The sequence below is a fragment of the Hyla sarda genome, chromosome 7 (genome assembly GCF_029499605.1).
Source record: "Hyla sarda isolate aHylSar1 chromosome 7, aHylSar1.hap1, whole genome shotgun sequence".
Lineage (NCBI taxonomy): Eukaryota > Metazoa > Chordata > Amphibia > Anura > Hylidae > Hyla > Hyla sarda.
This window is the reverse complement of record NC_079195.1, coordinates 165,786,770-165,811,990: the sequence shown is the minus strand read 5'-3', so window position 1 is coordinate 165,811,990 and position 25,221 is coordinate 165,786,770. Positions and strand designations below refer to the sequence as shown.

The following is a 25,221-nucleotide window of genomic DNA, read 5'->3' as shown; positions in this document are numbered from 1 at the left end:
ACTAAACCTTTGATCACCTTTGATACCATGTATGTCATTTATCTACTGACCTGTAAATGTGGAATACAATATATTGGCAGGACCGTGCAGACACTTAGAGCAAGAATGAATAAACACTGCCATAATATCCACATTAAATATATGCAACACAGTGTATTAAGGCATGTCACTATAATTCATGCAAGTGACCCCCTGTTTGTCAGTGCATATAATTGAATCTATACCCGATGGAACACATAACAGATATCAAGGACTCATTATTAGAGAATCATTTAGGATTTTTGACATTAACCAATTTTTAACATTAACCAATTGATTGAAAAGACTGCTTTTTAGATTTATATTACTATGAATTTTTAATCTCCTTTTTGTGATCTATGTTTCTATAAGTTATCCATAATAGTTAACCAGGAATTGTATAGCATTGTAACTTTATCATGATCTGTATATATATTTTGCCATGTTTTTGTTATGTCTTTTCATGCCTGTCCTGAGTCCAACCACCGCCGCTGCCCGATTGCCTCCCCTCTGGCCAGAGACCGCCACCGCCGCTGCCTCATTGCCTCCCCATCCCCAGTTTTATAATTACCTGTTCCCATGGTCCATGCTACTTTTGGCTCTGGCTGCGTCCTGAGCTGTCACTGTGCGCTGGGCCACTGACAGTGATGTAGCGTTGAGGATGTCACTCGTCATTACGCAGCGCAACAGCGCAGGACGCCGCCGGAGCCAGAAGTAGCGCAGACGCCGGGAACAGGTAATTATAATTATTTATATCCCTAGGCCGGTGAGTCTGTTCATGGTGAAGGCCAGGCTGGTGACTGGGGACAGCACTCCTCCGGTGTCCGGGTACAGCATGCTCTGGCCGCAGGCCAGCAGAGTGCAGGGCCGGGGCAGGGCTGCGGAGGGGTGGCTGGGGCTGAATTCACTCAGCAGCTTCTCCATCTCCATTGTGCAAAGCGGTGGGGTTGGACTCAGCACAGCGGCGGTGGTGGTTGGACACACACACGGCGGGCAGTGGCGGTGGTTGGACCCCAGGACAGGCAAGGGGAGAGAAGCGGATGGCAGCGGCAGTCTCTGGCCCCGCAAAAGCCACTGCAGTTAATTGATTTAAAGCGCCCGCTTTAAATCATTGATCTGCAGCTGCTTCTGCGGGGCCAGAAACAGTTTATCAGGGTATACCCGCACACACACGCACCCTCATTTTACCAAGGATATTTGGGGGGGGGATTAAAATGCACGGAATATCGGTGTAAGTTATCGGCTATCGGCCTGAAAGTTCACAGGTTATCGGTATCGGCTCTAAAAAATAAATATCGGTCGATCCCTAATTTCTATGAGTAGGTTAATGTTTTCACTTTCCTTTACCCTGTGAGTGCTGTAGAGCATCTGTGTAGATATCATGAAGTGACGTCATCACAGATTCTCTAGGTAATGGCAGCCCCCTGTATATTAATTATAAATAAATAAAAAGGAAAATACGCATATATCCTGCAAATAAATTGTGTTAACTTTATATCATGATTTTATAATAATAAAATAGTGGCACGTTCTCTTTAACAAAGTGGTGGAGAGATTTCTGGTTTTTGAAGAGGGATTTGTCATGCACAACAGGGAGCTTATAGAGGCATCAAGTGATTTTTATTTAAATGCAATTGGACTAGATCTGTGGACTTTGAGACTGCTGAAAGTTGTCATGAAGGGGTCGTTGTGGCCAGAATGGGAGAAGTCTGGTACTTGTTTAAAATGATGAGACATTAAAAGAAAAAAGGGCAGAGGTTAAAGGGGTACTCGCCCCCAGACAACTTATTCCCTTTCTTATCCATCTTATCCCTCGTGGATAGGGGATAAGTGTCTATGTCTGCAGTACTCCTTTAAAGGGTACCTCTCATCAAATAAACTTTTGATATATTTTAGATTAATGAATGTTGAATAACTTTCCAATAGCATGTTAATAAAAAATACGCTTCTTTCTATTGTATTTTTCCCGATCAGTCCTGTCAGCAAGCATTTCTGACTCATGCTGGAGTCCTAAACACTCAGAGCTGCCAGCCTGCTTTGTTCACAGCCTGTTTGGCTGTGAACAAAGCAGGCTGGCAGCTCTGAGTGTTCTCCTTTGTGAACACAGCAGACTGGCAGCTCGTAGTGTTTAGGACTCCAGCATGAGTCTGAAATGCTTGCTGCCAGGACTGGTAGGGAGACCCCTAGTGGTCATTTCTTCAAAGTGGAAAATTAAATAGAAAGAAGCATATTTTTTAATAACATGCAATTGTAAAGTTATTCTGCATACATTAATCTATAATATATCAAAAGTTTTTTTGATGAGAGTTACCCTTTAAGGAACGTGTAGCACCATCCAGTTTGTTTGGGTAATAGAGGTTCCGGTTTTTGGCAAACTCAGCAGTGTACATTGTGTCTAAGAGTAGCGGCAATGCCAACGTATTTTTACCTTTCTTATTGTATTGGTTACAGTGCACAGGAACTACTGATGCCAGAAAGCCTCCAAATAAACCAATAGAAACCAAGATGAACAAAGCATTGATCAGTGGGCTGACCTCAGGCAGTGACACCTACATTACTGTGTTTTCAGTTGGTGCACTACAGATCTCACTGTAGAAGGAGCCAAAAAAAGTTATCACATTACAATACAGAGCAAGCTGAGCAAAGCAGTGGGCTGACATTAAAATTGTTGAGAGTGAATACAGACTAGACATCTAAGGCCAAGTTATGTGTATTTCTGGGTTTTATCAAACATAGTATTTCTATCGGGTTTTAACATAAATACACACTTAAAGTCTTTATAGTGAATGTGGAATTCACATTTTAGGTAAATTTAAGGTTTAATTAGACATATGGACCATGATTTATCAAACTGTGTGAGAGAAAAAGTCGAGTAATTTTCCCATAGCAATAAATCACAAATCAGCTTTCACTTTACCAGAGCTCTCACACAGTTTGATAAATCTGGCCCATAGTGTTTCTACCTTTGTTTAACATAAATACGCAATAAATGTGTTTATAGTGAACATGGAATATCCATTTTAGGCCAAGTTGCCTATATTTTCCGAGTTTATTTCTTCCTTTGTTTAACATAAATTTGAATTAAAACCATTGAGAGTAAAAGTTAGCTTGCAGTTTCTCCGCTTCTTGACAACTTGGTGAGTGCCAAATCACCCCAAAAACATAACATCAACCTTCATATCTTTTTCAAGAAATAAAAAATATCTTACAGGAATGTTAGAAAGGGGTAGAATAAAAAGGAGAATAAACCCCTGCCATGTCCGCTGCCAGTAAGCATGTTGGTGGCAGTAGCAGCTGTGTAAAGCCCACCCATTTGGCTAGGTCCAGTACAGATGGCAGTGGCAACCTGGTGTTGGTAGTAGTAGTAGCAGCAGCAAAGAAAAGTTGTCACTGTGTTTCAGGGGTTTTGTGGTTTCAGGGGAATAAAACAGCTCTTGGACTGGTTGACTTGTTCTTGTTCATCTCAGGAAGAAGAAAAGTTTGACCATATGACATTGAGCCTAAGGATTCCTCATCAGCTACAGTTACATAGTGTGGTGAAAATGTCCTTCCTAGATGGTCTGTTCCATCATCTCTGTCTTTGCTTTCCCCTCCTCGCAGAAGGATCGCATTATCCATGAAGAGGATTTACATAGGTCATAAGGTTGAAAAAAGACCAGAGTCCATCAAGTTCAACCTATATCCCTAATGAGTCCCTACTGAGTTGATCCAGAGGAAGGCAAAAAACCCTCATATTAGAGGTAAAAATTCCTTCCCGACTCCAATATGGCAGTCAGAACAAATCCCTGGATCAACGTTCTGTCCCTATAAATCTAGTAGAGATAACAAGCGATGTTATTATTCTCCAAAAATGCATCCAAGCCACTTTTGAACTCTTTTATAGAGTTAACCATGACCTCCTCCTCCGGGAGAGAATTCCACAGTTTCACTGCTCTTACAGTAAAGAACCCCGTCTGTTGTGGGAGTTGCGGGAGGACTGTCAACATTTGGAATTTGTTGCAGAGGTGGTGATGATGGAAGCAGTGGCAAAACATAGCACTAGTGGGACTGGTGGTGGTAGGTGTGGTGACATTGTAAGGCATCATGGTGGATGTCCTGGGGGGGGGGGGCGGGAGGCAGCAAGGAGCCCATGGTTGCACAGCAAAAGTTCATGCTAAGAGAGTGGTGGCAGAAACACTGAGGAGGAGTTTGATAATGACCATTTAGTGTTGGACAGGATGTGGGAAACAGCTGAGGAGGAGGCGTGTTTAGAGCAGGAAAGTTGTGGTACTGTCAGTGAAGATGAGTTGAGCTGAGGTAGGGCCAGAACACCTGTCGGATGTAGGCCTGATCAGCTGAGAAGGTAGGCCCAAGAAAATCCTTCCAGAGTAGAGGCACAGTCAGGTGGGGGTGTACCTGTCTGGTATTCTGCAGTTTGGAAATTCTTTTCTACCTTTTCAGATGCAGAAAATGTGGCAATGTGCCATCTTTGCAAACATAAAGTAAGTCATGGACCGTGTATGTGTATTGAAAGTTTGTCTCTATGTAGGCACATGGAGTAGCATCACAAGGCCACGTGGGACTTTACAGAGAGATTCAAATACATGTAAAGAAAGCCTTGCCCCTGCTGGTGCTGCTCATCCAAATCCCTCTCCTCTTTCTGGCTGCCAAGCCTAATCCACAGGCTTGTTTTAAAGGGATATTCCGGGCAAAAACATTTTATCCCCTATACAAAGGATAGAGGATGAGATGTCTGATCACGGAGGGCCCGCCGCTGGGACCCCCGCGATCTTCCAGCAGCACCCGCAGGGAGTGGCATGCGGGAGTTGCGTCTTCAGTTTTGGAAACCTCCGGATGCCCCGTCCATTCATGTCTATGGGAGGGGGCGTGATGGCCTTCACTCCCCAGTCCCGGAAACCCGGAGGTTTCCGAGACTGGAGACGCAGCTCCCGCATAGAATGCGAGTGCTGCAGGTAGATCGTGGGGGGGTCCCAGCGGCGGGTCCCCCGCGATCAGACATCTTATCTCCTATCCTATGGATAGGGGATAAAAGGTTTTTGCCCAGAATACCACTTTAATGCGGCTTTATTCACACCTGGCCAAGTTGCTGGTGTTGCAGGCACTACTGTACCATCTTGTTGACGCCACAGCCTTTAATCAACTAATGAGGTATGTCCAGCCCAGGTGTCCCATACCTAGTTCCCATTATTTTGCCAATAAAGCTATTCCCGCTTTGCACAGCATGTGGCGAAGAGGATGAGCCACACCACGCTGTTGTCAGTGGGCAGCACAGTGCATGCCATGGTAGATACTTAGCTAGTATCTTAGCTAGTAGTAGCTATGGCCAGATTCAATAAATGTCTTTCACGGACCATTGGGTCAATATACTGCAATAGTAGACTCCCCCACAGTCCAGGAAATAGTGACACCTCCATGGGTGCACTTATCCGGTTCAACTTCTGACACCTGCCGGCTATCCTCCTCCATGGACATCTTGCAGTCTCCCACAGGGAAGAGTGCAGCTTGCCCTCCTCCTCCTCACTTTTCATGGGTGCAATGTTAAACGATGCCACACTTTATTACATCTACTATGCCTGGGTGGGGAAAACCACACAACAGAAGAGTTTCTGCTCTGTCAGCAACAGAAGGTTTCACACTGGCTCTCTGCTTATAATCTAAGATTGGGAAAGGTGATGTGACATTATGGCAGGGAAAGGGTGTATTTCCCTAGATGATCTGGGAGAAACCTCCACCTGGGGCCTAATCAATGAGACCAGCAGAAAGGGAAAGTGTGTTTATAAGGAAAAGAAACAGAATAGTATGGGCTCTCCCTTGGACAGAAGTGGCTGTTAGAGGGGAAGAGACCATGTTCATTGCCAGGCGGGCACAGCAAGGGCTGTGATGGACACACAATTGTGGACTCCCTGAGTGAGAGCAGTGGCTCTCTGGTAACACAGAACTTTTATTTTTGTTTTTGTGTGAACTGGGGTTTATGTTGCCCTGCAATTGTTCCAATAAACCTGACCAGGAGCCAGATTTTAAGAAGATACAGTTGTCTGCCTAGTTATTGAAGTGAAATACATCCCTTTTACCAAAGAAAAGGGCAATCGGAGCTAAATCTCTACAGGGGTGTCCGATTACGGTACAGAAACTGTGGCCCTGTTTCTAGGTGACATTACTCATTCTACCTGTATGGCACATGTGCTAAAACTTTGCCATCAAACGTAGCTTGAAAAATTGTGGCGGTCTCAGTGAAGTTCTGGTTATGTGAAAGAAAGTTTGTGTTTGATTTAGCTATTCAGATACTTTTAAACATGCCCTCTTAAACCTACAGTGCCAAAATAGTCTTCCTTAACACTGCTTCATTTGCGACATTCCAACACGGTTGAACTGAATACTACACATGTTGGACCAACTGTACCAGCAGCATAAAGTGGTGGCAGACTACCCAATACAGTTTTTGGAGCCAGTTTTAACTAAGGCATAGGAAGTTTTAATAATGGTGCAAGCTCAGGCCTTTTAAAGAGGCAACACAATTTGTCACCAAGGACAACAGATATTCCTACTGGAGCAAAATGCTCATGGTGATGATTTAAAAAGAATGGGTGGAGGAAGGTTTACTTCTAGCTGGCAGCAGTATGGATGTTCTTCTTGAGGAGGTGATGGATGAGGGAATCTGTCGAAGGGATAGGGGACAAAGAACCTACACAAGGTGATCATGATAATGGTGACCAAGAGGACCATGATGACCAACTTTGGAAGTATGGGATGGAGGCACATGCAGGGGCCTATGAAAAGCAGGCATAAATGGAGAGCTGTATGCTTTCTGGCTTGCACAGTGACCGGCATATTGTGTGCTATAAGGAAAGAGTTGAGTACTGGATAGCCACACACTTAGACCCTCAGTATAAAGCCAGAATGGAGACATATTTTTTATATATATATATATATATATATATATATCAACTGGCTCCAGAAAGTTAAACCGATTTTTAAATTACTTCTATTAAAAAATCTTAATTCGTTCAGTACTTATGATCTGCTGAAGTTAAGTTGTTCTTTTCTGTCTAAGTGCTCTCTGATGACATGTGTCTCGGGAACCGCACAGTTTAGAAGCAAATCCCCATAGCAAACCTTTTCTACTCTGTGCAGTTCCCGAGACAAGCAGAGATGTCAACAGAGAGCACTGTTGCCAGACAGAAAGTTGCAGTGTTCCTACCCAGGCTCACTGTATTTTGGGGCCCACCGAGGCCCCCTTCAGTGAGAACAGAAAAGGGGCCTCGCAGACAGAGCGTAGCTAGAGACACATTTTTTTTTAATTAAAATAATAAAAAGTAAGTCTGGCACTGAGGGTAGATGAATGGCCCCCACAGATGGCTGGCCCACCAGGCGAATGCCCGGAGTGTCCGATGGCGAGTCTGGCCTTGTAAAGGAATGAAAAACTGCATTAAAAACTGCAGTGGCAATTTTCCAAAAAATACCATTTGTGACATCAGCCTTAGGGCAACAGTCCATAAACCAACTGGTGCCAGAAAGTTAAACAGATTTGTAAATTACACTGCTCAAAAAAATAAAGGGAACACTAAGATAACACATCCTAGATCTGAATGAATGAACTAATAATATGAAATACTTTCATCTTTACATAGTTGAATGTGCTGACAACAATATCACACACAAATTATCAATGGAAATCAAATCTGTCAACCCATGGAGCTCTGGATGTGGAGTCACACTCAAAATCAAAGTGGAAAACCACACTACAGGCTGATCCAACTTTGATAGAATGTCCTTAAAACAAGTCAAAATGAGGCTCAGTAATATGTGTGGCCTCCACATGCCTGTACGACCTCCCTACAATGCCAGGACATGCTCCTGATGAGGTGGCGGATGGTCTCCTGAGGGATGTCCTCACAGACCATTGTGAACCTGCTTTCATCTATGAAGAGCACAGGACACCAGTGGCGAATTTGCCCATCTTGGTGTTCTCTGGCAAATGCCAAACGTCCTGCATGGTGTTGGGCAGTAAGCACAACCCCCACCTGTGGATGTCGAGTCCTCATACCACCCTCATGGAGTCTGTTTCTGATCGTTTGAGTGGATACATGCACATTTGTGGCCTGCTGGAGGTCATTGGAGGGTTCTGGCAGTGCTCCTCCTGCTCCTCCTTGCACAAAGGCGAAGGTAGCGGTCCTGCTGCACGGTTGTTGCCCTCCTACGGCCTCCTCCATGTCTCCTGATGTACTGGCCTGTCTTCTGGTAGCGCCTCCATGCTCTGGACACTACGCTGACAGACACAGCAAACCTTCTTGCCATGGCTCGCATTGATGTGCCATACTGGATAAGCTGCACTACCTGAGCCACTTGTGTGGGTTGTAGACTCCGCATCATGCTACCCCTAGACTGAAAGCACCGCCAGCATTCAAAAGTGACCAGAAAATCAGCCAGGAAGCATAGGAACTGAGAAGAGGTCTGTGGTCACCACCTGCAGAACCACTCCTTTACTGGGGGTGTCTTGCTAATTGCATATAATTTCCACCTGTTGTCTGTCCCATTTGCACAACAGCATGTGAAATTGATTGTCAATCAGTGTTGCCTCCTGAGTGGACAGTGCGATTTCACAGAAGTGTGATTGACTTGGAGTTACATTGTGTTGTTTAAGTGTTCCCTTTATTTTTTTGAGCAGTGTACTTCTATTAAAGCTTCTTAATCCTTCCAGTACTACTTAGCGGCTGTATACTACAGAGGAAGTTCTTTTATTTTGAGATTTTTTTCTGTCTGACCACAGTGCTCTCTGCTGACACCTCTGTCCATTTTAGGAACTGTCCAGAGAAGCATTTGTTTGCTATGGGGATTTTCTCCTGCTCTGGACAGTTCCTGATATGGACAGAGGTGTCAGCAGAGAGCACTGTGGTCGTGACACAGAAGAAGAAGAAGAAGAAAAAAAAGAATTTCTTATGTAGTATACAGCCACTAATAAGTACTAGAAGGATTAAGATTTTTTAGTAAAAGTAATTTACAAAGCGGGAGCGTGGCCTGGCCGTGCACGGAGATGGCCGCTTAACTTCGCAGCTCCGCAGCAGTCACTCGTAACACGGGCTATTGATCCTGCCAGCGACTCCTAAAACTACTTAGAGGACTCACCGTCCACTATGGCGACTGCGGGCAGGAAGCGGGCTAACAAGCAGGAGGAATCTCGGTCCCTAAGTCGGTTTTTCACGCCGGGGAGAGCCGGAGCTCGTGGCGCCCAAGATGGCGCGGGTCTTCCTGCTGCAGCTACCTCGGGAGATGGCGCTACCACACGCAGATCCTTCCTCCCGCAACCTCAGAGGAAATCTGCACCCTCCATTGCCGAGGTAGGAGACACTGTCCCACTCTCTAGGGCCCCCTCTTCCAGCATTCTCCCGAAATCATGGGACTCCCCAGGCCCGTCGCTGCATTCCAACATGGCGACGGGGGAAGAAGCAGATGATACCTTGCCACTGCCACTGATGGGGACTCCTAATACCCCTGGGATTGATGAGGGCCTGCCAGCTCTCCACTCCCCATCCCCACACATAAGCCCTGTGAAGCAGAAGCCCCGGCTCGACTCTGATGAGGGGGGAGAGTGGGGCCTTACAGCTGATGGCAGCCTCCGGGACGCCGCACAACACAGGGACATGTTTGCCCTCTATCAAACTACCGACAAGGCTGTCTCTCAAAATACCTTAAAGGATATGCTCCTGCTTCTCCGCTCATCCCTCCATAAAGATTTCTCTACACTACTGATCCCTATTAGATCCTCCATCTCAGCTTTGGAGCATAAAGTAGCGCATGCAGAAACCAAAATGGTGTCCTTTACTAAGGCGCACAACGAGCTAGTGAACGCCCACAACGCTCTGGATGAAGCTGTTACCGCGGTGAAGGAAAAGCTGGTCGACACAGAAGACCGAAATCGGAGAAACAACGTTAAACTTAGGGGCATTCCAGAATCTATTCCGAATTCCCAACTTGCCAAGTATGTTGAAGATCTGACTAGACATATTTTGCCGGATCTCCATCTCTTTGAATACAGCATTGACCGGGCGCACAGAGTAGCCAAACCTAAAACGCTTCCTGATGACTTGCCCCGGGATGTCCTTGCCCGCTTCACCTTCTTTAAGACTAAGGACTTGCTACTGCAATACTCCAGGAAGCGAATCTCCCTCCCAGCACCCTATGAAGGGATTCAATTGTATGTCGACCTCTCAGCTGCAACCCTACAGGCAAGACGTGCCTTAAACCCCCTGACAAGAGAGCTGCGCAGACTGGGGGTGCCCTACCGTTGGGGGTTCCCGACGAAGCTGCTGATTCTGCGCCAGAACAAGATGCATGTCATGACCACGGTGGACGATGGACTTGAGACTTTGAGAAAATGGGGTTTATGCCCTAATGACCCCCCTGATTCACCTGTCCATCGCTCTCCTAGAGACCCCCCCGGACTCACTTGATCTACACTATACCTGGCGCGGGACTGTCCTGATTCATCTCCTAGTTAGATTTTTTTTTTTTTGTTGCCTTGAGTGACTCTGCTACTCCACGTTGTGACTCGCACTTTGCTCTTTCCTTTTCCACGACCCCGTCTGTGGTGTAATTTCTCCTTTAACACCTTGCTCATTTTTCCTAGTCCCTTTTTATTTTTTGTCCTTGATTTGTGTCTTACCCCTCATTATTACTGGTCCCTGTCCGTTTAATTCCCATTTCTCTTGTATTGATGTATGTTATACTTGTTGGATTTCAGGTCTCACCCAATCAAAGACCAACACGTTAACCGACACAGGCTCACATCGACAGGTGACAAGGTAGGCCCCTCATCTGACTATTCTCCTCATCCTCTCTTCTCCCTTTTCCTCTTTCTCCTCCTCTCTAATCCCTTCTTCCTAATTCTTTTAAAGACCCCTGACTATCATGGGCGTTAAGCTATTTTCCATGAATGTGAACGGACTTAACAGTCCACAGAAACGGAGCTTCATGTGGCGTGAGATAGAGCGCAGCTCTGCTGATATTGTTTGTATACAGGAGACTCATTTCTCCTCCAAAAACGCTCCTGTCTTGCGCCACAGGAGATTCCCCACAATTGTTGCATCATCTTTTCAGAAGAAGAAGAGGGGGGTAATGATTGCCTTTGGCAACAAGATAACGACGACCATTCACACACAAATAGTTGACCCTTTTAGTCGTTATATTATAATTGTGAGCACGTTTGACAATGTTGACTATACTATACAACTTTTACGTCGGCTTATGCGTAAGGTAGATACGGTACGTAGGGGTGCTTTAGTCGTCTGCGGGGATTTTAATACGGTTGCCTCGCCCTTGCTTGACTGCTCCTCCCCTGAGACGAGGCGATCCTTTTCCTTATCGGGATTGCTTGCAGACAATGATTTGTTTGACATCTAGCGGCTGCAGCATGCGTCCGAACGAGACTACACCCATTGTTCGGCAAGATTTCGTACATATTCTAGGATTGATCTAATTCTGGTCGATCGAAGTCTCATTGAACGGGTGGCCTCTTCATGCATCGGCCAAATTACATGGTCGGACCATGCGTCGGTCTCCATTATTGTCAAAGGAGACTTGTCAAAACGCTGACTTTGTGTGGAGAGTGAACACCCACCTGATTGCACATACCTCCCACTCTGAGCGACTGTCGACTTCCCTAACGGATTATTTCCTACTAAATAATACCCCTGACGTAGGGACCCTGACAATCTGGATGGCACATAAGGCTGTGATTAGAGGCTCTTTCATTCAAATGGGGGCTGCGTTGAAAAAACAACGGACTCTGGCATTGCAAGAATCCCTTAATAAAATAGCTGCTTTGGAGGCCATCCAGAAATCCCAATATTCTGCTGATTCTGACTTACATCTACGCACTGAGCGTTTACACCTCAGAACGCTGTTGTTGCGCGACTATGAGAAAACCCTCAAACGCTCAAAACTGTCTTTCTACCTGCATGATAATAAACCCGGCTCTCTCTTAGCTAGAAAATTGAAACCCGCTTTTTACAAACAACGAATTCCTCTGATTAAACATCCCAAAACCCAAGCCCCCATGCTCTCACCTCGACAGATTGCCAATGCCTTCAGGGATTATTATGAGTCCCTCTATAACCTCAAGGATGACCCTCAGTGCCCCCAGCCCTCCCAGACTTCCATTGATTCCTTTCTCTCCTCCCTCACACTTCCTACACTCTCTCCAGACGCACTCTCGCTTCTCAACACACCCATTCAAGCACAGGAAATTACAGACCCCGTACGATCCCTGCCCTCTGGCAAAGCTCCAGGTCCTGATGGTCTCCCGAACGAATATTGCAAATGTTTTCTCCCTATCTTACTGCCCCATCTCTTACCTGTATTCAATGACGCTATGACGGCTGGTACTCTTCCCTCTGACATGTTAGACGCTCTGATTACGACTATCCCCAAACCAGGTAAATCGACAGACTTGACCTCTAACTACCGTCCTATTTCACTGCTGAACGCCGACGTTAAACTTTATGCCAAAATATTAGCCACGCGCTTAAGTTACTACTTACCTTCTTTGATAGGTAGAGACCAGGTGGGGTTTGTTAGGGGACGTCAGGCTCCGGACAACACTAGAAGGATGATCTCAATTCTGCAACATTGTGAACTACACCAGCTCCCGACTGTATTCCTTACCCTCGACGCTGAAAAGGCATTCGACAGGATTAACTGGCAATATACATTTGCGCGTTAAGAGCCTTTGGCTTTGGCGGACCCATACTGACGGCTATCCAGGCATTATACTCCAACCCTGTTGCCAGTGTATTTACCAACGGAGCCCGCTCTGACCGATTCAGGGCTGTCCACTGTCGCCACTGGTTTTCCTTTTGACGATCGAACCTCTAGCCCATGCTATACTCTCCCAACCTGACATAACAGGAGTCCGTATTGGAAATAGGGAACATAAGCTGGCGTTATTCGCTGATGACATAATTCTGACCTTGACGGACCCGACTACTTCCCTGACAGCCCTCTTTCAGACTTTAACCCTCTTTGGCTCTGTCTTCTACTATAAACTAAACGTTTCCAAATCCCAGGCCCTCCTCATCAGTGTCCCCCCGGCTCTCCTTACAGTCCTACGCCCTCTGTTCCCCCTCGACTGGCAACGGCACACTATCTCATATTTGGGCATCCACCTTACTTCCCCCTCCACCTCCCTCTTTCAGGCTAATTTCCCCCCGATGCTACCCTCCCTAGAGTCTTCCATCGCACACTATAAAACGCAAATGTTGTCCTGGCTTGGCAGACTAGCTACATTTAAAATGCTACTGCTCCCCAAACTACTATACCTTTTTCGCACACTTCCCATTAGGATCCCCCCTTCCTTCTTTGATTCTGTTAACAAACTCCTCGACAGTTTCATATGGGCGTCGGGCTGCCCTAGGGTTTCCAGGAGGGTTATGACCCTCTATAGACAAGCGGGGGGACTGGGAAGGCCAGACGTTGCAGACTACTATCGGGCCGCGATTTTAGACCAAATGCAACATTGGTGGTCGGGTAATCAGGAAAAGTTGTGGGTGTCTTTGGAACAATCATATAGTCAAGAATGCTCTCTACAATCTAGGATGTTAGCTCCACTGTCGCGTAAGACATTACTCCGCACCCCTTTGACAGCGATCACGACCTCGGATAATATTTGGAGAACTAGCATAAAATCCTTTCCGAACCGCACCACTTGCCCCACATCTGTCGTTCCCATTGAACACCTTTCGCCATACCTGACCTAGACCTGTCTTCTTGGAAGGCATAGGGTATTCACACTGTCAGAGACCTCCTAGATGACCACAACACAGTACATTTCCCGACGATCAAAGATAGGTTTAATGTTCCACAAAGCGACTTCTATAAGGGGCTTCAAATTAGGAGCCTGCTAGCGACTGGTCTGCTAGACTGTATGAAGCTACCGGCAAGATTACTCAGTTTCCTGGGTTCACAGAGAGGGTCATGTAGAGGCATCTCATTCTTCTATGATTTACTTAGTGATAAACTAACCATAGCTGACTTTCCTTATATGCTCAAATGGGAACGGGACCTGAAATGCACTATTGCTTCTGATCAATGGCGCTCAGCCTTTCAACAGCTTACCTCTATATTCAGGAATGTGACCCATCAAGAAGCCGTCCTTAAAAGTATCCATAGATGGTACTACACCCCCTACACGCTACATAAAATTGATCCTACTTGCTCCGCCCAGTGCTGGAGAGGATGTGGGGAGGTGGGTACAATAATGCATGTTCTCTGGGACTGCCCATCCATAAAACCTGTTTGGAGGGGCATTGAGCTGGTTCTATCTAGAATGTTAGGCCTCCCGATCAGCGTTCCCCCTACCACTGCACTTCTCTTATTAGACTTAGAGGACTACCCTTACTCTGTCAGAACTGTGTTAGCGCACCTATGTATGTCTACTAAATTGTTCATTACCCGTAAATGGAAGACGCCCTTTCCCCCAACCCTGGCCGAAATCCTTCACTATGTAAACCACACCTGTGAATTGGAGCGCACATTTGCTCTCTCTCGCCCGCACTACGTTCCCCCTATCTAACCATGCGACTCTCTCCCATCTACCATCTGTGCTTTCCTCTTCTTCTCCTTTTCCGTTCTGTTTTTTTTTTTTTTTTCCTTCTCTTTCTTCTCTCTCTCTCCTCCGAGGGGCCATGCCTGTGAAAATTAGTCCACTGCACATCCAGAGTAACTCATTATGCCACCTATATATGCATAGAGCCATTACTGACTCTGACTGACTTAAATGTCTATGTCTCTTGATTCTCCTTGATCCTCGAAGATGTATTCACTTTTTTTTTCCTCCTTGTACCTAGTGGCACTGCTCTAGTGCTCTCTGAGGATAATATCATTGTTTACTGTTATGTTCCCTGTTATACGGTTGGTTCGATGTAATTATACTTTTCGAACTGTATATGTTATGTTCACCTTTTTCCTAAAATAATAAAACTATTTAAAATAAAAATAAAAAGTTATTTACAAAGCTGTTTAACTTTCTGGCATCAGTTGATTAAAAAAATAAATAAAAATCCACCGAAGTACCCCTTTAAGAAGTCTATCCAGTATCTTTCAATTTCTGCTTTCGGAGGGTATCAAGTGATAAAGCAGTTTAATGTCCATCTTGGTAATTCCTACCACAAGCATAGGCAGATGGTTTGCTGCTGTTAATTTATTGTCCCTTTGGAAATTAAGGCTGTCTAGATAATGCATGGCAGAGCATCAATTGAACAAGTAGCACAATGCCCATTTTTAACTGCTTTGATAATGAGAAATTAGTTGATCAGTTGATCCTTATCAATGGTTTAGTTCTTCTTTAATTGTTCCTTAGCTTGTTTATTAAATGGGTACTCCACCCTAGAAATCTTATCCCCATAGGATAGGGGATAAGATGTTTTATCGCTGGGTGCCCGCCGCTGGGGACCCCAGCGACCCCCCCCCCCCCCCTGCAGCAGCCCAGTACCTCAGCAGCCTGGAGCTAAGTTTTCTCCGATGCTGATGACGGGTGGTGCAGGGAACGGGGGCTTTGTGACGTCACTTCCGCCCCGTCAAAGCAAATCTATGGAAGGGGCGTCACGCCCCTCCCATAGATTTGTATTGAGGGGGCGGAGCATGATGTCATGAGAGGGCGGGCCATGACGTCACGATGCCCAGTCCCTTGCACTGCCCGTCATCAGCCTCAGAGAAAGCTTAGCTCCGTTATGTAGGTGGGATTGTGGGGACCCCAGCGGCGGGCCCCCCATGATCAGACATCATAAGATATCTAATAGCGGAGTACCCCTTGAAGGGAACACCATGTTGTGGCTTTGATCAGAGCCAAATAAAGAAAAGAAAAAACAATGCTCAGCCGTAAGCCATTGGTTACTTTAGTTTAATGGTAGCTCCCTCTCTCAAACAGCCAGGCATCTGCATTGGTTGCACTGTGGTGGCTATGGGAAGTGTAGATGGATATACTAGCTGTAGTAGTTTTTAATTTGTATCATGTGGCAGAGTGGTGGGCTAACCCAATGTTCTTCTGTGAATCCCACAACTCTCAAGAAATCTCAAGACAATTAAGGCATTCTGGAGCAAAATGTACTGCCCAGTGTCTGGAAGCTTGGTCTCAGTCACAGGTCATGGGTCCCCCAACAGTATAATGTTCCCAAAAGTCACAGCTAAAAACACCCAAGAATAGCTAAGAGCATATTCCAAAGTGGCCTTCCATCAGCTCTGATCTGAACCCTGTTGAACATCTGTGGAAGGAGCTGACACATTCAGTCTGGAGAAGGTACCCTTTAAACCTGAGCAAGATGGAACAGTTTGCTTATGAGGAGTGGGCCAAGAGATCTGCAGACAAGTGTAGAAGGCTTATTGAGAGTTACAGAAATTGCCTCAAAAGAAACAAAATATTAAGTTAATGCGTACCTGTCAGATCCAACTAATTTTTTTTTAAATATATCACTCAGTACTTAATCCTGACCATGTACATCTATTATTTATGTGTCTAGCACCTTTATTTTTTTTATTACACTTTTACTTTAGCTCACTAGTCTGAATTCCTCTCGAAGGGTGTGGGCGTGGCCTCACTGTGCAGGTCTCCGCCCCCTCCCTCAGTATGCTGTCTGCTCACATCTCCCCTAGCATTAGCAAAACTACAACTCCCAGCTTGTCCTCATTGACAGTAGCAGGACATAAGCTGACAGTGGGAGAATTTTTCCTTCAGCTGTGAGCCCTGCACTTATAGCTGTCAATCAAGGAAGCGTGTCCATGACATAGGTAAAGACGCATGGACACAGCAGGACTAGTATGTTTCCAAGCAGGCAGGGGGGGGGGGGGGCAGTTATTTGACTGGTGTTTTCAGTATGAAACACTGAAAATTTTCAAATGAAAGCAATTGCAAAACCAAAAGTTTTTGTATCTGACAGTGCCCATTTATGGGTACCATCATTTTTGTCCAGGACTGTTTCATTATTTTGTTTTTCAAAATTATTCTGTTGAACCACAATTCAAAAGCAAATTTTGACTTTCTTCAGATAATTATAAATTTTTATTCATTATTACTTTTGTTAGTTTCAAGTTATTTCAGGGAGCATTGTGGGTTTTTCTGTCTTTAACAAAAGGGTACCAACAATTTTGTCCACGTCTGTAACAGTGTGTGTGTGTGTATATATATATATATATATATATATATATATATATATATAAAATATAATTTTTTTAATTCATTTTTTATATGGCAAGATGTAAACACCAACAAAAGGTATTTCTTCCTATTTTTTAGCGATTACAAAAGTTGTCCTTGTAATGGCATATCATTTCTTTTTATTGTAGCTGTACCTGGGACCATGGTACAAATTGGAACTAGCTTGACAGAGAAACTTGACAATGAACAAGGCTTGGATGATGACAAAGTACCCCTCATATCACCTCTTGATGTCAACCAACTGGAGCAACCTTTTCCTGACAAGGTTAGTTAAACAGTTAAGTTTGATCAGCTTTTATGAGGAGATACGATCAAGACTGGAACCCAAGTCACTGGCTGTCATAAACAGTATCATGATTTTTACAATGCATTTGATACTGTACTGCATAAAAGGTTGATACATAAAATTAGAATGCTTGGACTGTTCGATAATGTATGTAAGTGTGTAAGTAATTAGTTCAGTGACAGAAAATGGGGGTGGTTATTATTGGTACATAATATACTATGATTAGGTTATTTTTACTACTGCAGTACCTATTCTCTTTGATATATTTATTAGGAATTACATTTACATAGTAACATAGTTCATAAGGTTGAAAAAAGACCAGAACCCATCAAGTTCAGCCTATAACCCTAATGAGCCCCTACTGAGTTGATCCAGAGGAAGGCAAAAACCCTCATACTAGAGGTAAAAATTCCTTCCCGACTCCAAATATGGCAATCAGAATAAATCCCTCAATCAACGTTCTGACCCTATAAATCTAGTATACATAACCAGCGATGTTATTACTCTCCAAAAATGCATCCAGCCCCTTTTTGAACTCTCTTACAGAGTTAACCATGACCACCTCCTCCGGGAGAGTATTCCACAGTCTCACTGCTCTTACAGTAAAGAACACCCGTCTGTGGTGGTGTAGAAACCTTCTTTCCTCTAGACGTAGAGGATGCCCCCTTGTTATAGATACAGTCCTGGGTATAAATAGATCATGGGAGAGATCTCTTTACTGTCCCCTCATATATTTATACATAGCTATTAGGTCTCCCCTAAGCCTTCTTTTTCTAAACTAAACAACCCTAATTCTGATAATCTTTCTGGGTACTGTAGTCCTCCCGTATTACTCTGGTTGCCCGTCTTTGAACCCTCTCCAGCTCCACTATATCTTTCTTTTACACTGGTGCCCAGTACTGTACACAGTATTCTATGTGTGGTCTGACTAGTGATTTGTACAGCGGTAGAGTTATTTCCTTGTCGTGGGTATCTATGCCCCTATTGATGCACCCCATGATTTTATTTACCTTGGCAGCAGCTGCCCGACACTGGTCACTACAGCTAAATTTACTGTTAACTAAGACCAAGCCCCAAGTCCTTTTCCACGTCAGTCGTCCCAAGTGTGCTCCCATTTAACCCCTTGGGGACGGAGCCCATTATAACCCTAAGGAAGGGAGCATTTTATGCACATCTGACCACTGTACCTTTATGTATTAATAACTCTGGGATGCTTTTACTTATACATTTAATTCTGAGATAGTTTTTTTCGTGATATTCTACTTTGTTAGTGGTAAATTTACGTTGATATTTGCATCATTTCTTGGTGAAAAATTCCAAAATTTTAGGAAAAATTAGAAAATTTAGCATTTTTCTAACTTTGAAACTTTCTGCTTGTAAGGAAGATAGACATGCCAAATAAGTAATATATTGATTCACATATACAATATGTCTATTTTATGTTTGCATCCTAAAGTTGACATGTTTTTACTTTTTGAAGACATCAGAGGGCTTCAAAGTATAGCAGCAATTTTCCAATTTTTGACGATAATTTCGAAATCTGAATTTTTCAGGGACCAGTTAAGTTCAGAAGTGAATTTGAGGATCTTTATGTTGGAAATCCCCTATAACGGACCCCATTATGAAAACTGCACCCCTCAAAGTATTCAAAATGACATTCAAAAAGTTTAACACTTTAGGTGTTTCACAGGAATAGCAGCAAAATGGAGGAGAAAAAGCTAAATCTAAATTTTTTACACTAAAATGTTATTGTAGCCTCATTTTTTTTCATTTTTACAAGGGGTAAAAGTTAAAATGCCCCCCCAAAACTTGTAATTCATTTTCTCTTGAGTAAGGAAATCTGTGGATGTAAAGTGCTCTGTGGGTGCACTAGAGGGCTCATAAGGGAAGGAGCGACAATGGCATTTTGGAGAGCGAATTTTGTTGAAATGGTCTTTGGGGGGCATGTCCCATTTAGGAAGCCCCCATGATGCCAGAACAGTAAAACAAAAAACACATGGCATACAATTTTGGAAACTACACCCTTCAAGAAATGTAACAAGGGGTATAGTGAGCCTTAATACCCCACAGGTGATTGACGAACTTTCCTTAACTCCTTAAGGACAGCGGGCATATCCATATGCCCCCATTTGAAAGTCCTTAAGGACCATGGAAACCCCCCGCTCTGCCCACCCCTGGATGTCGGGCAGAGCGGGGGAGAAGATGGCGGCCGGTACCTGGGGACTTGCGACGGGGATAGGTGATCATCGGTGGCATCAGCGGAGATCAGCGATGGAGGTAGGGAGGCGACGGAGCGAGCAGCAATAAAGGTAGCAGTAAAGCGAACTTTACTGCTGCCTTCTAGGGGTTGCCAAATTGCAACTTCCAGAATGCCCAGACAGTCAAAGGCTGTCTGTGCATGCTGGGAGTTGTAGTTTTGCAACATCTGTAGGGCCACAGTTTGGAGACCACTATACAGTGATGCCCAAATGGTAACCCTCCAGATGTTGCAAAACTACAACTCTCAGCATGCCCAGACTGCCCAGGCAGTGGCGTTGCTAGGGTTGGTGTCACCCGGTGCGGTAGAAAATGGTGTCACCCCATACCTCCCCCCCCCCCCGAGTAAGTTTTTAGCCTGTTGTGACAGACACCACTGTTGTAGCGCATTGTGAGAAATTCCAGTATAATAATCAGATATACCAGTTGCCTCAGAATGGGAAAGTGTTAAAGAAGTTTTCACCATTTAAATATACAGCTCCCAGAATTACTTAAAGGGGTACTCCACTGGAAAATATTTACTTTTATATCAACTGGTGCCAGAAAGTTAAACAGATTTTTAAATTACTTCTATTTAAAATCTTAATCCGTACAGTACTTATAAGCTGTTGTATTCTCCACAGGAAGTTGTGTAGTTCTTTCCAGTCTGTCCACAGTGCTCTGTCTGTCCATGTTAGGAACTGTCCAGAGCAGGAGAGGTTTGCAATGGGGATTTGCTCCTACTATGGACAGTTCTTGACATGGACAGAGGTGTCAGCACAGAGCACTGTGGTCAGACAGAAAATAAATTAAAAAAGAAAAGAACTTCCTGTGAATCACGTATACAGCAGCTAATAAGTACTGGAAGGATTAAGATTTTTAAGTAGAAGTAATTTATAAATCTGTTTAACTTTGTAGCACCAGTTGATTAAAAAACATTTTTTCCAGTAGAGTACCCCTTTATGCAGTGGTGAGGTTATGCTGGGAGTTGTAGTTTCACTCATCATAACTGTAGAACTGACAAGTGACTCCAGCTCTGATAGGACATAGTGAGGAGAATGTACAACGATATCAGTGACTACAGGTGACGTCTTCTCTATAGTCTTCCCTTATCTAATTCAGATAGTACATACCGCCTGGTCCAGCTAAAACTTCTGTCTGCAGAATGTGACGCCCAGACGTCTCCTCACTATGTCAGCGCATTCTCATCCTCTATATGAAAACAATAATTATTATAAACCTGCCAGACACTGTATCCTCTAAATATAATACTACTATACACTATACTCTTTGATTATAAACCTTCCATACACCGTACCCGCTGAATATAATACTACCACACACTGTACATTCTAAATATAATACCAACATATACTGTACCCTCTGAATATAAATCTGCCACATACTGTACCCCTGAATATAATACCGCCACACACTGTACCCACTGAATATAATACTACCACATACTGTACATTCTGAATATAATACCATCACATACTGTACACTCTGAATATAAATCTGCCACATACTGTACCCCTGAACATAATACCGCCACACACTGTACCCTCTGAATATAATACTACCACACACTGTACATTATGAATATAATACCATCACATACTGTACCCTCTGAATATAAATCTACCACATACTGTACCCCTGAATATAATACCGCCACACAGTGTACCCTCTGAATATAATACTACCACACACTGTACATTCTGAATACCAACACATACTGTACACTCAGAATATAAATCTGCCACATACTGTACCCTCTGAATATACCGCCACACACTGTACCCTCTGAATATAAATCTGCCACATACTGTACCCTCTGAATATAAATCTGCCACAAACTGTACCCTCTGAATATACCACCACACACTGTGCCCTCTGAATATAAATCTGCCACATACTGTACCCTCTGAATATAAATCTGGTGGTGTTGCTAGTTGATGATGGGGGTGCTAGTACTGGGGAGGTGTTGCTGGAGGATGATGAGGGTGCTACTGGCCATCCCCCCTGGCAGTATCACCCCCATCGTCCATCGGCAGGATCATCCTCCTGGCAGGAGCACCCCCATCATCCACCATCAGGATCTGCTGATGGAGGTGCTGCTGCTGGGGGGGGTTGCTGGTGGATGATGAGGGTGCTACTGCCAGGGGGGGGGGGAGCATTAGGTAGGCAGCAGTTCCCCCACTTAAGGTAGGTAGCAGTTCCCCCACATTAGGTAGGTAGCAGTTCTCCACATTAGGTAGGTAGCAGTTCCCCCACATTAGGTAGGTAGCAGTTTCCCCACATTAGGTAGCATAGATTCCCCACATTTGGTACCAGTTACCCCACATTAGGTAGTAATTTCCCCACATTAAGTAGCACAGATTCCACACATTAGGTAGCACAAATTCCACACATTAGGTAGCACAGATTCCACCTATTAGGTAGAAGTTTCCCCACATTAGGTAGCACAGAATCCCCACATTAGGTAGCAGTTTTCCCACATTATGTAGCAGCCTTCGCACATTAGGTAGCAATTTTCCAACATTAGGTAGCAGTTTCCCCACATTAGGTAGCATAGATTCCCCACATTTGGTAGTAGTTTCCCCCCATTAGGCCGCAGGTTCCCTTGCATGTTCCCCACAATAAGTCAAAGTCTCCCCACATTAGATCGCTGGTTCAAACAAACCCCCCCTTCCCCCACACAAAAAAAACACACACACACAACATAGACACACACACACACACACACAGATAGATAGAGAGAGACACACACACACACAGTCAGAGAGACACACACTCACAGAGAGACACACACAGAGTCACACACACACAGAGTCACACAAAGACAGAGAGTCAGACACTCACTCACCCATCCAGCGCAGCGCTCCTTCTCTCCGGTCGCTCTGCGAGTGACGTCACGTCCTCCTGCGCCGGCCCTGCGGAGGGACGTCGGACCGGCGCAACAGAAGACGTGGGGGCGCAGGCCGCTTCACTGTGCAGGTGACGGGGGGGGGGGGTGCTAGTACATAGACGCAACAAGTGAGGACCGGGGGGAATGCTCTTACAGAGGCAGCGCAAGTGGGGGCCGTGGGGGGCTGCTAGTATGGAGACAGGCAGCGCAACTGAGGACCGGCGGCGTACCTGGTGTCACCCCATCAGGATGGTGTCACCCGGTGCGGGCCGCACCCCCCGCACCCCGGTCGCAACGCCACTGTGCCCAGGCATGCTGGGAGTTGTAGTTCTGTAACATCTGTTCCTTCAGATGTTTCAGAACTACAACTCCCAGCATGCCTGGACAGTCTCAGCATGCTGGGAGTTGTAGTTTTGCAACATCTGGAAGAGCACAGTTTGGAGACCACTATACAGTGGTCTCTAAGCTATAGACCTCCAGATGTTGCAAAACTGTTTTGGGCACCACTGGCAAACATTGTCTGTTTCCTAAAGACAATGTCTGTTTCCTAACTCAGTGTTTCCCAAACAGTATGCCTCCAGCTGTTGCAAAACGATAACTCCCAGCATGCACTGACAGACCATGCATGCTGGGAGTTGTAGTTTTGCAACAGCTGGAGGAACACTGGTTGGGAAACACTGAGTTAGGAAACAGACAATGTTTCGAACCTAACTCAGTGTTTTGCAACCAGTGTGCCTCCAGCTGTTGCATAACCACAACTCTGAGCATGCACGGACAGCCAAAGGGCATGCTGGGAGCTGTAGTTTTTCAACAGCTCGAGGTTTTACACCTCCCAACCCCATGTGAATGTACAGGGTACATTCACACGGGCGGGGATTTACAGTTAGTCTCTCGCTGGTTAGAGATGCAGGAAATTTTCCGCTGCAGCTCAAACTCCCACCGGGAAACTCTTTGTAATCCCCTGGCAGTCTGAATGTACCCTAAAAACACTACACTACACAAAATAAAGGGTAAAACACTACATATACACATACCCCTGCACAGTTACCCCCCCCCCCCCCCTTCCCCAATAAAAATTAGAAACCTCTGGTACGGCACGGTTTCTTAAACACAGCCTCCAGCTGTTACAAAATAACAACTTCCAGTATTGCCGGACAGCCATTGACTGTCCAGGCATTCTGGGAGTTTTGCAACAGCTGGAGGAGCCCTGTTTGAGAAACACTGCCGTAGGGTAATTTTGGTATCCGAGGCAAGTCTAACTCTTGCATCCGGGTCCGTCCCTATGCAAATATCAAATTAAGGCCTCAAATGCGCATGGCGCTCTCTCACTTTGGAGCCCTGTCGTATTTCAAGGCAACAGTATAGGGCCACATATGGGGTATTTCCTTACTTGGGAAAAATTGCCCAACAGATTTTGGGGGGCTTTTTCTCCTTTTAGCCCTTATGAAAAGGTAAAGTTTGGGTCTACACCAGCATGGTAGTGTAAAAAAAAAATGTTACACTTACATGCTGGTGTTGGCCGCCCATACTTTTCATTTTCACAAGAAGGTAAAGGAAAAAAAAAGACCCCCAAAATTTGTAACGCAATTTCTCCCGAGAGCGCAATATGTACATTTGAGGCCTAAATTGGTGATTTGCACAGGGGTGGCTGATTTTACAGCGGTTCTGACATAAACGCAAAAAATAAATACCCACATGTGACCCCATTTTGGAAACTACTCCCCTCACGGAACGTAACAAGGGGTATAGTGAGTCTGAACACCCCACAGGTGTTTTCGTTAAAGTTGGACGTGAAATTGAATAATTTTATTTTCTTCACTAAAATGCTTTGGTTATCCCAAATTTTTCATTTTCCTAAGGAGTTATAGGAAAAAAAGCCCCCCAAAATTCGTAACCCCATTTTTCTGAGTATATAAATACCCCATGTGTGGACGTAAAGTGTTCTGTGGATGAACTACAATGCTCAGAAGAGAAGGAGCACCATTTGGCTTTTGGAGTCTGGAATTGAAGGCGATGTGTGTTTACAAAGCCCCCATAGTGCCAGAACAGTGGAATCCCCCTCCCACATGTGGCCCCATTTTGGAAACTACACCCCTCATGGAATGTAATAAGGGGTGCAGTGAGCATTTACATTCCACAGGTGTCTGACAGATTTTTTTAACAGTGGTCCGTGAAAATGAAAAAACGCCAGTGGGGTGTAAATGCTTACTGCAAGCCTTATTACATTCTGTGAGGGGTGTAGTTTCCAAAATGGGGTCACATGTGGGAGGTTTCTGCTGTTCTGGCATCATGGGAGGTTTGTAAATGTACATGGCCCCCGACTTCAATTCCAGCTAAATTCTATTTCCAAAAGTCCAATGGCGCGCCTTCTGTTCTGAGACCTTTACTGAGCCAGAAGAGCACTTAACATCCACATATGGGGTGTTTTCTTAACCGGGAGAAATTGGGCTTCAAATTTGGGGTAACCCCATCATTTTAGTGTTAAAAATCTAAGTTTCCATTTTCATATCCAACTTCAACGCAAAGTCGTCAAACACCTGTGAGGTGTTAAGGTTCACTATACCCCTT

At 44.8% G+C, this 25,221-nt stretch overlaps 1 protein-coding gene across 1 annotated transcript in view; it reads left to right on the top strand.

Annotated features, from left to right (window-relative positions):
* The window catches only part of CALY (calcyon neuron specific vesicular protein), a 98,665-nt gene that overhangs the window by 22,020 nt on the left and 51,424 nt on the right, over window positions 1–25,221 (top strand). The window contains exon 2 of the mRNA XM_056531218.1: window positions 17,350–17,486. Within this exon, the coding sequence (XP_056387193.1) occupies window positions 17,350–17,486 (137 nt within the window). The remainder of the gene's footprint in view (window positions 1–17,349; window positions 17,487–25,221) is intronic.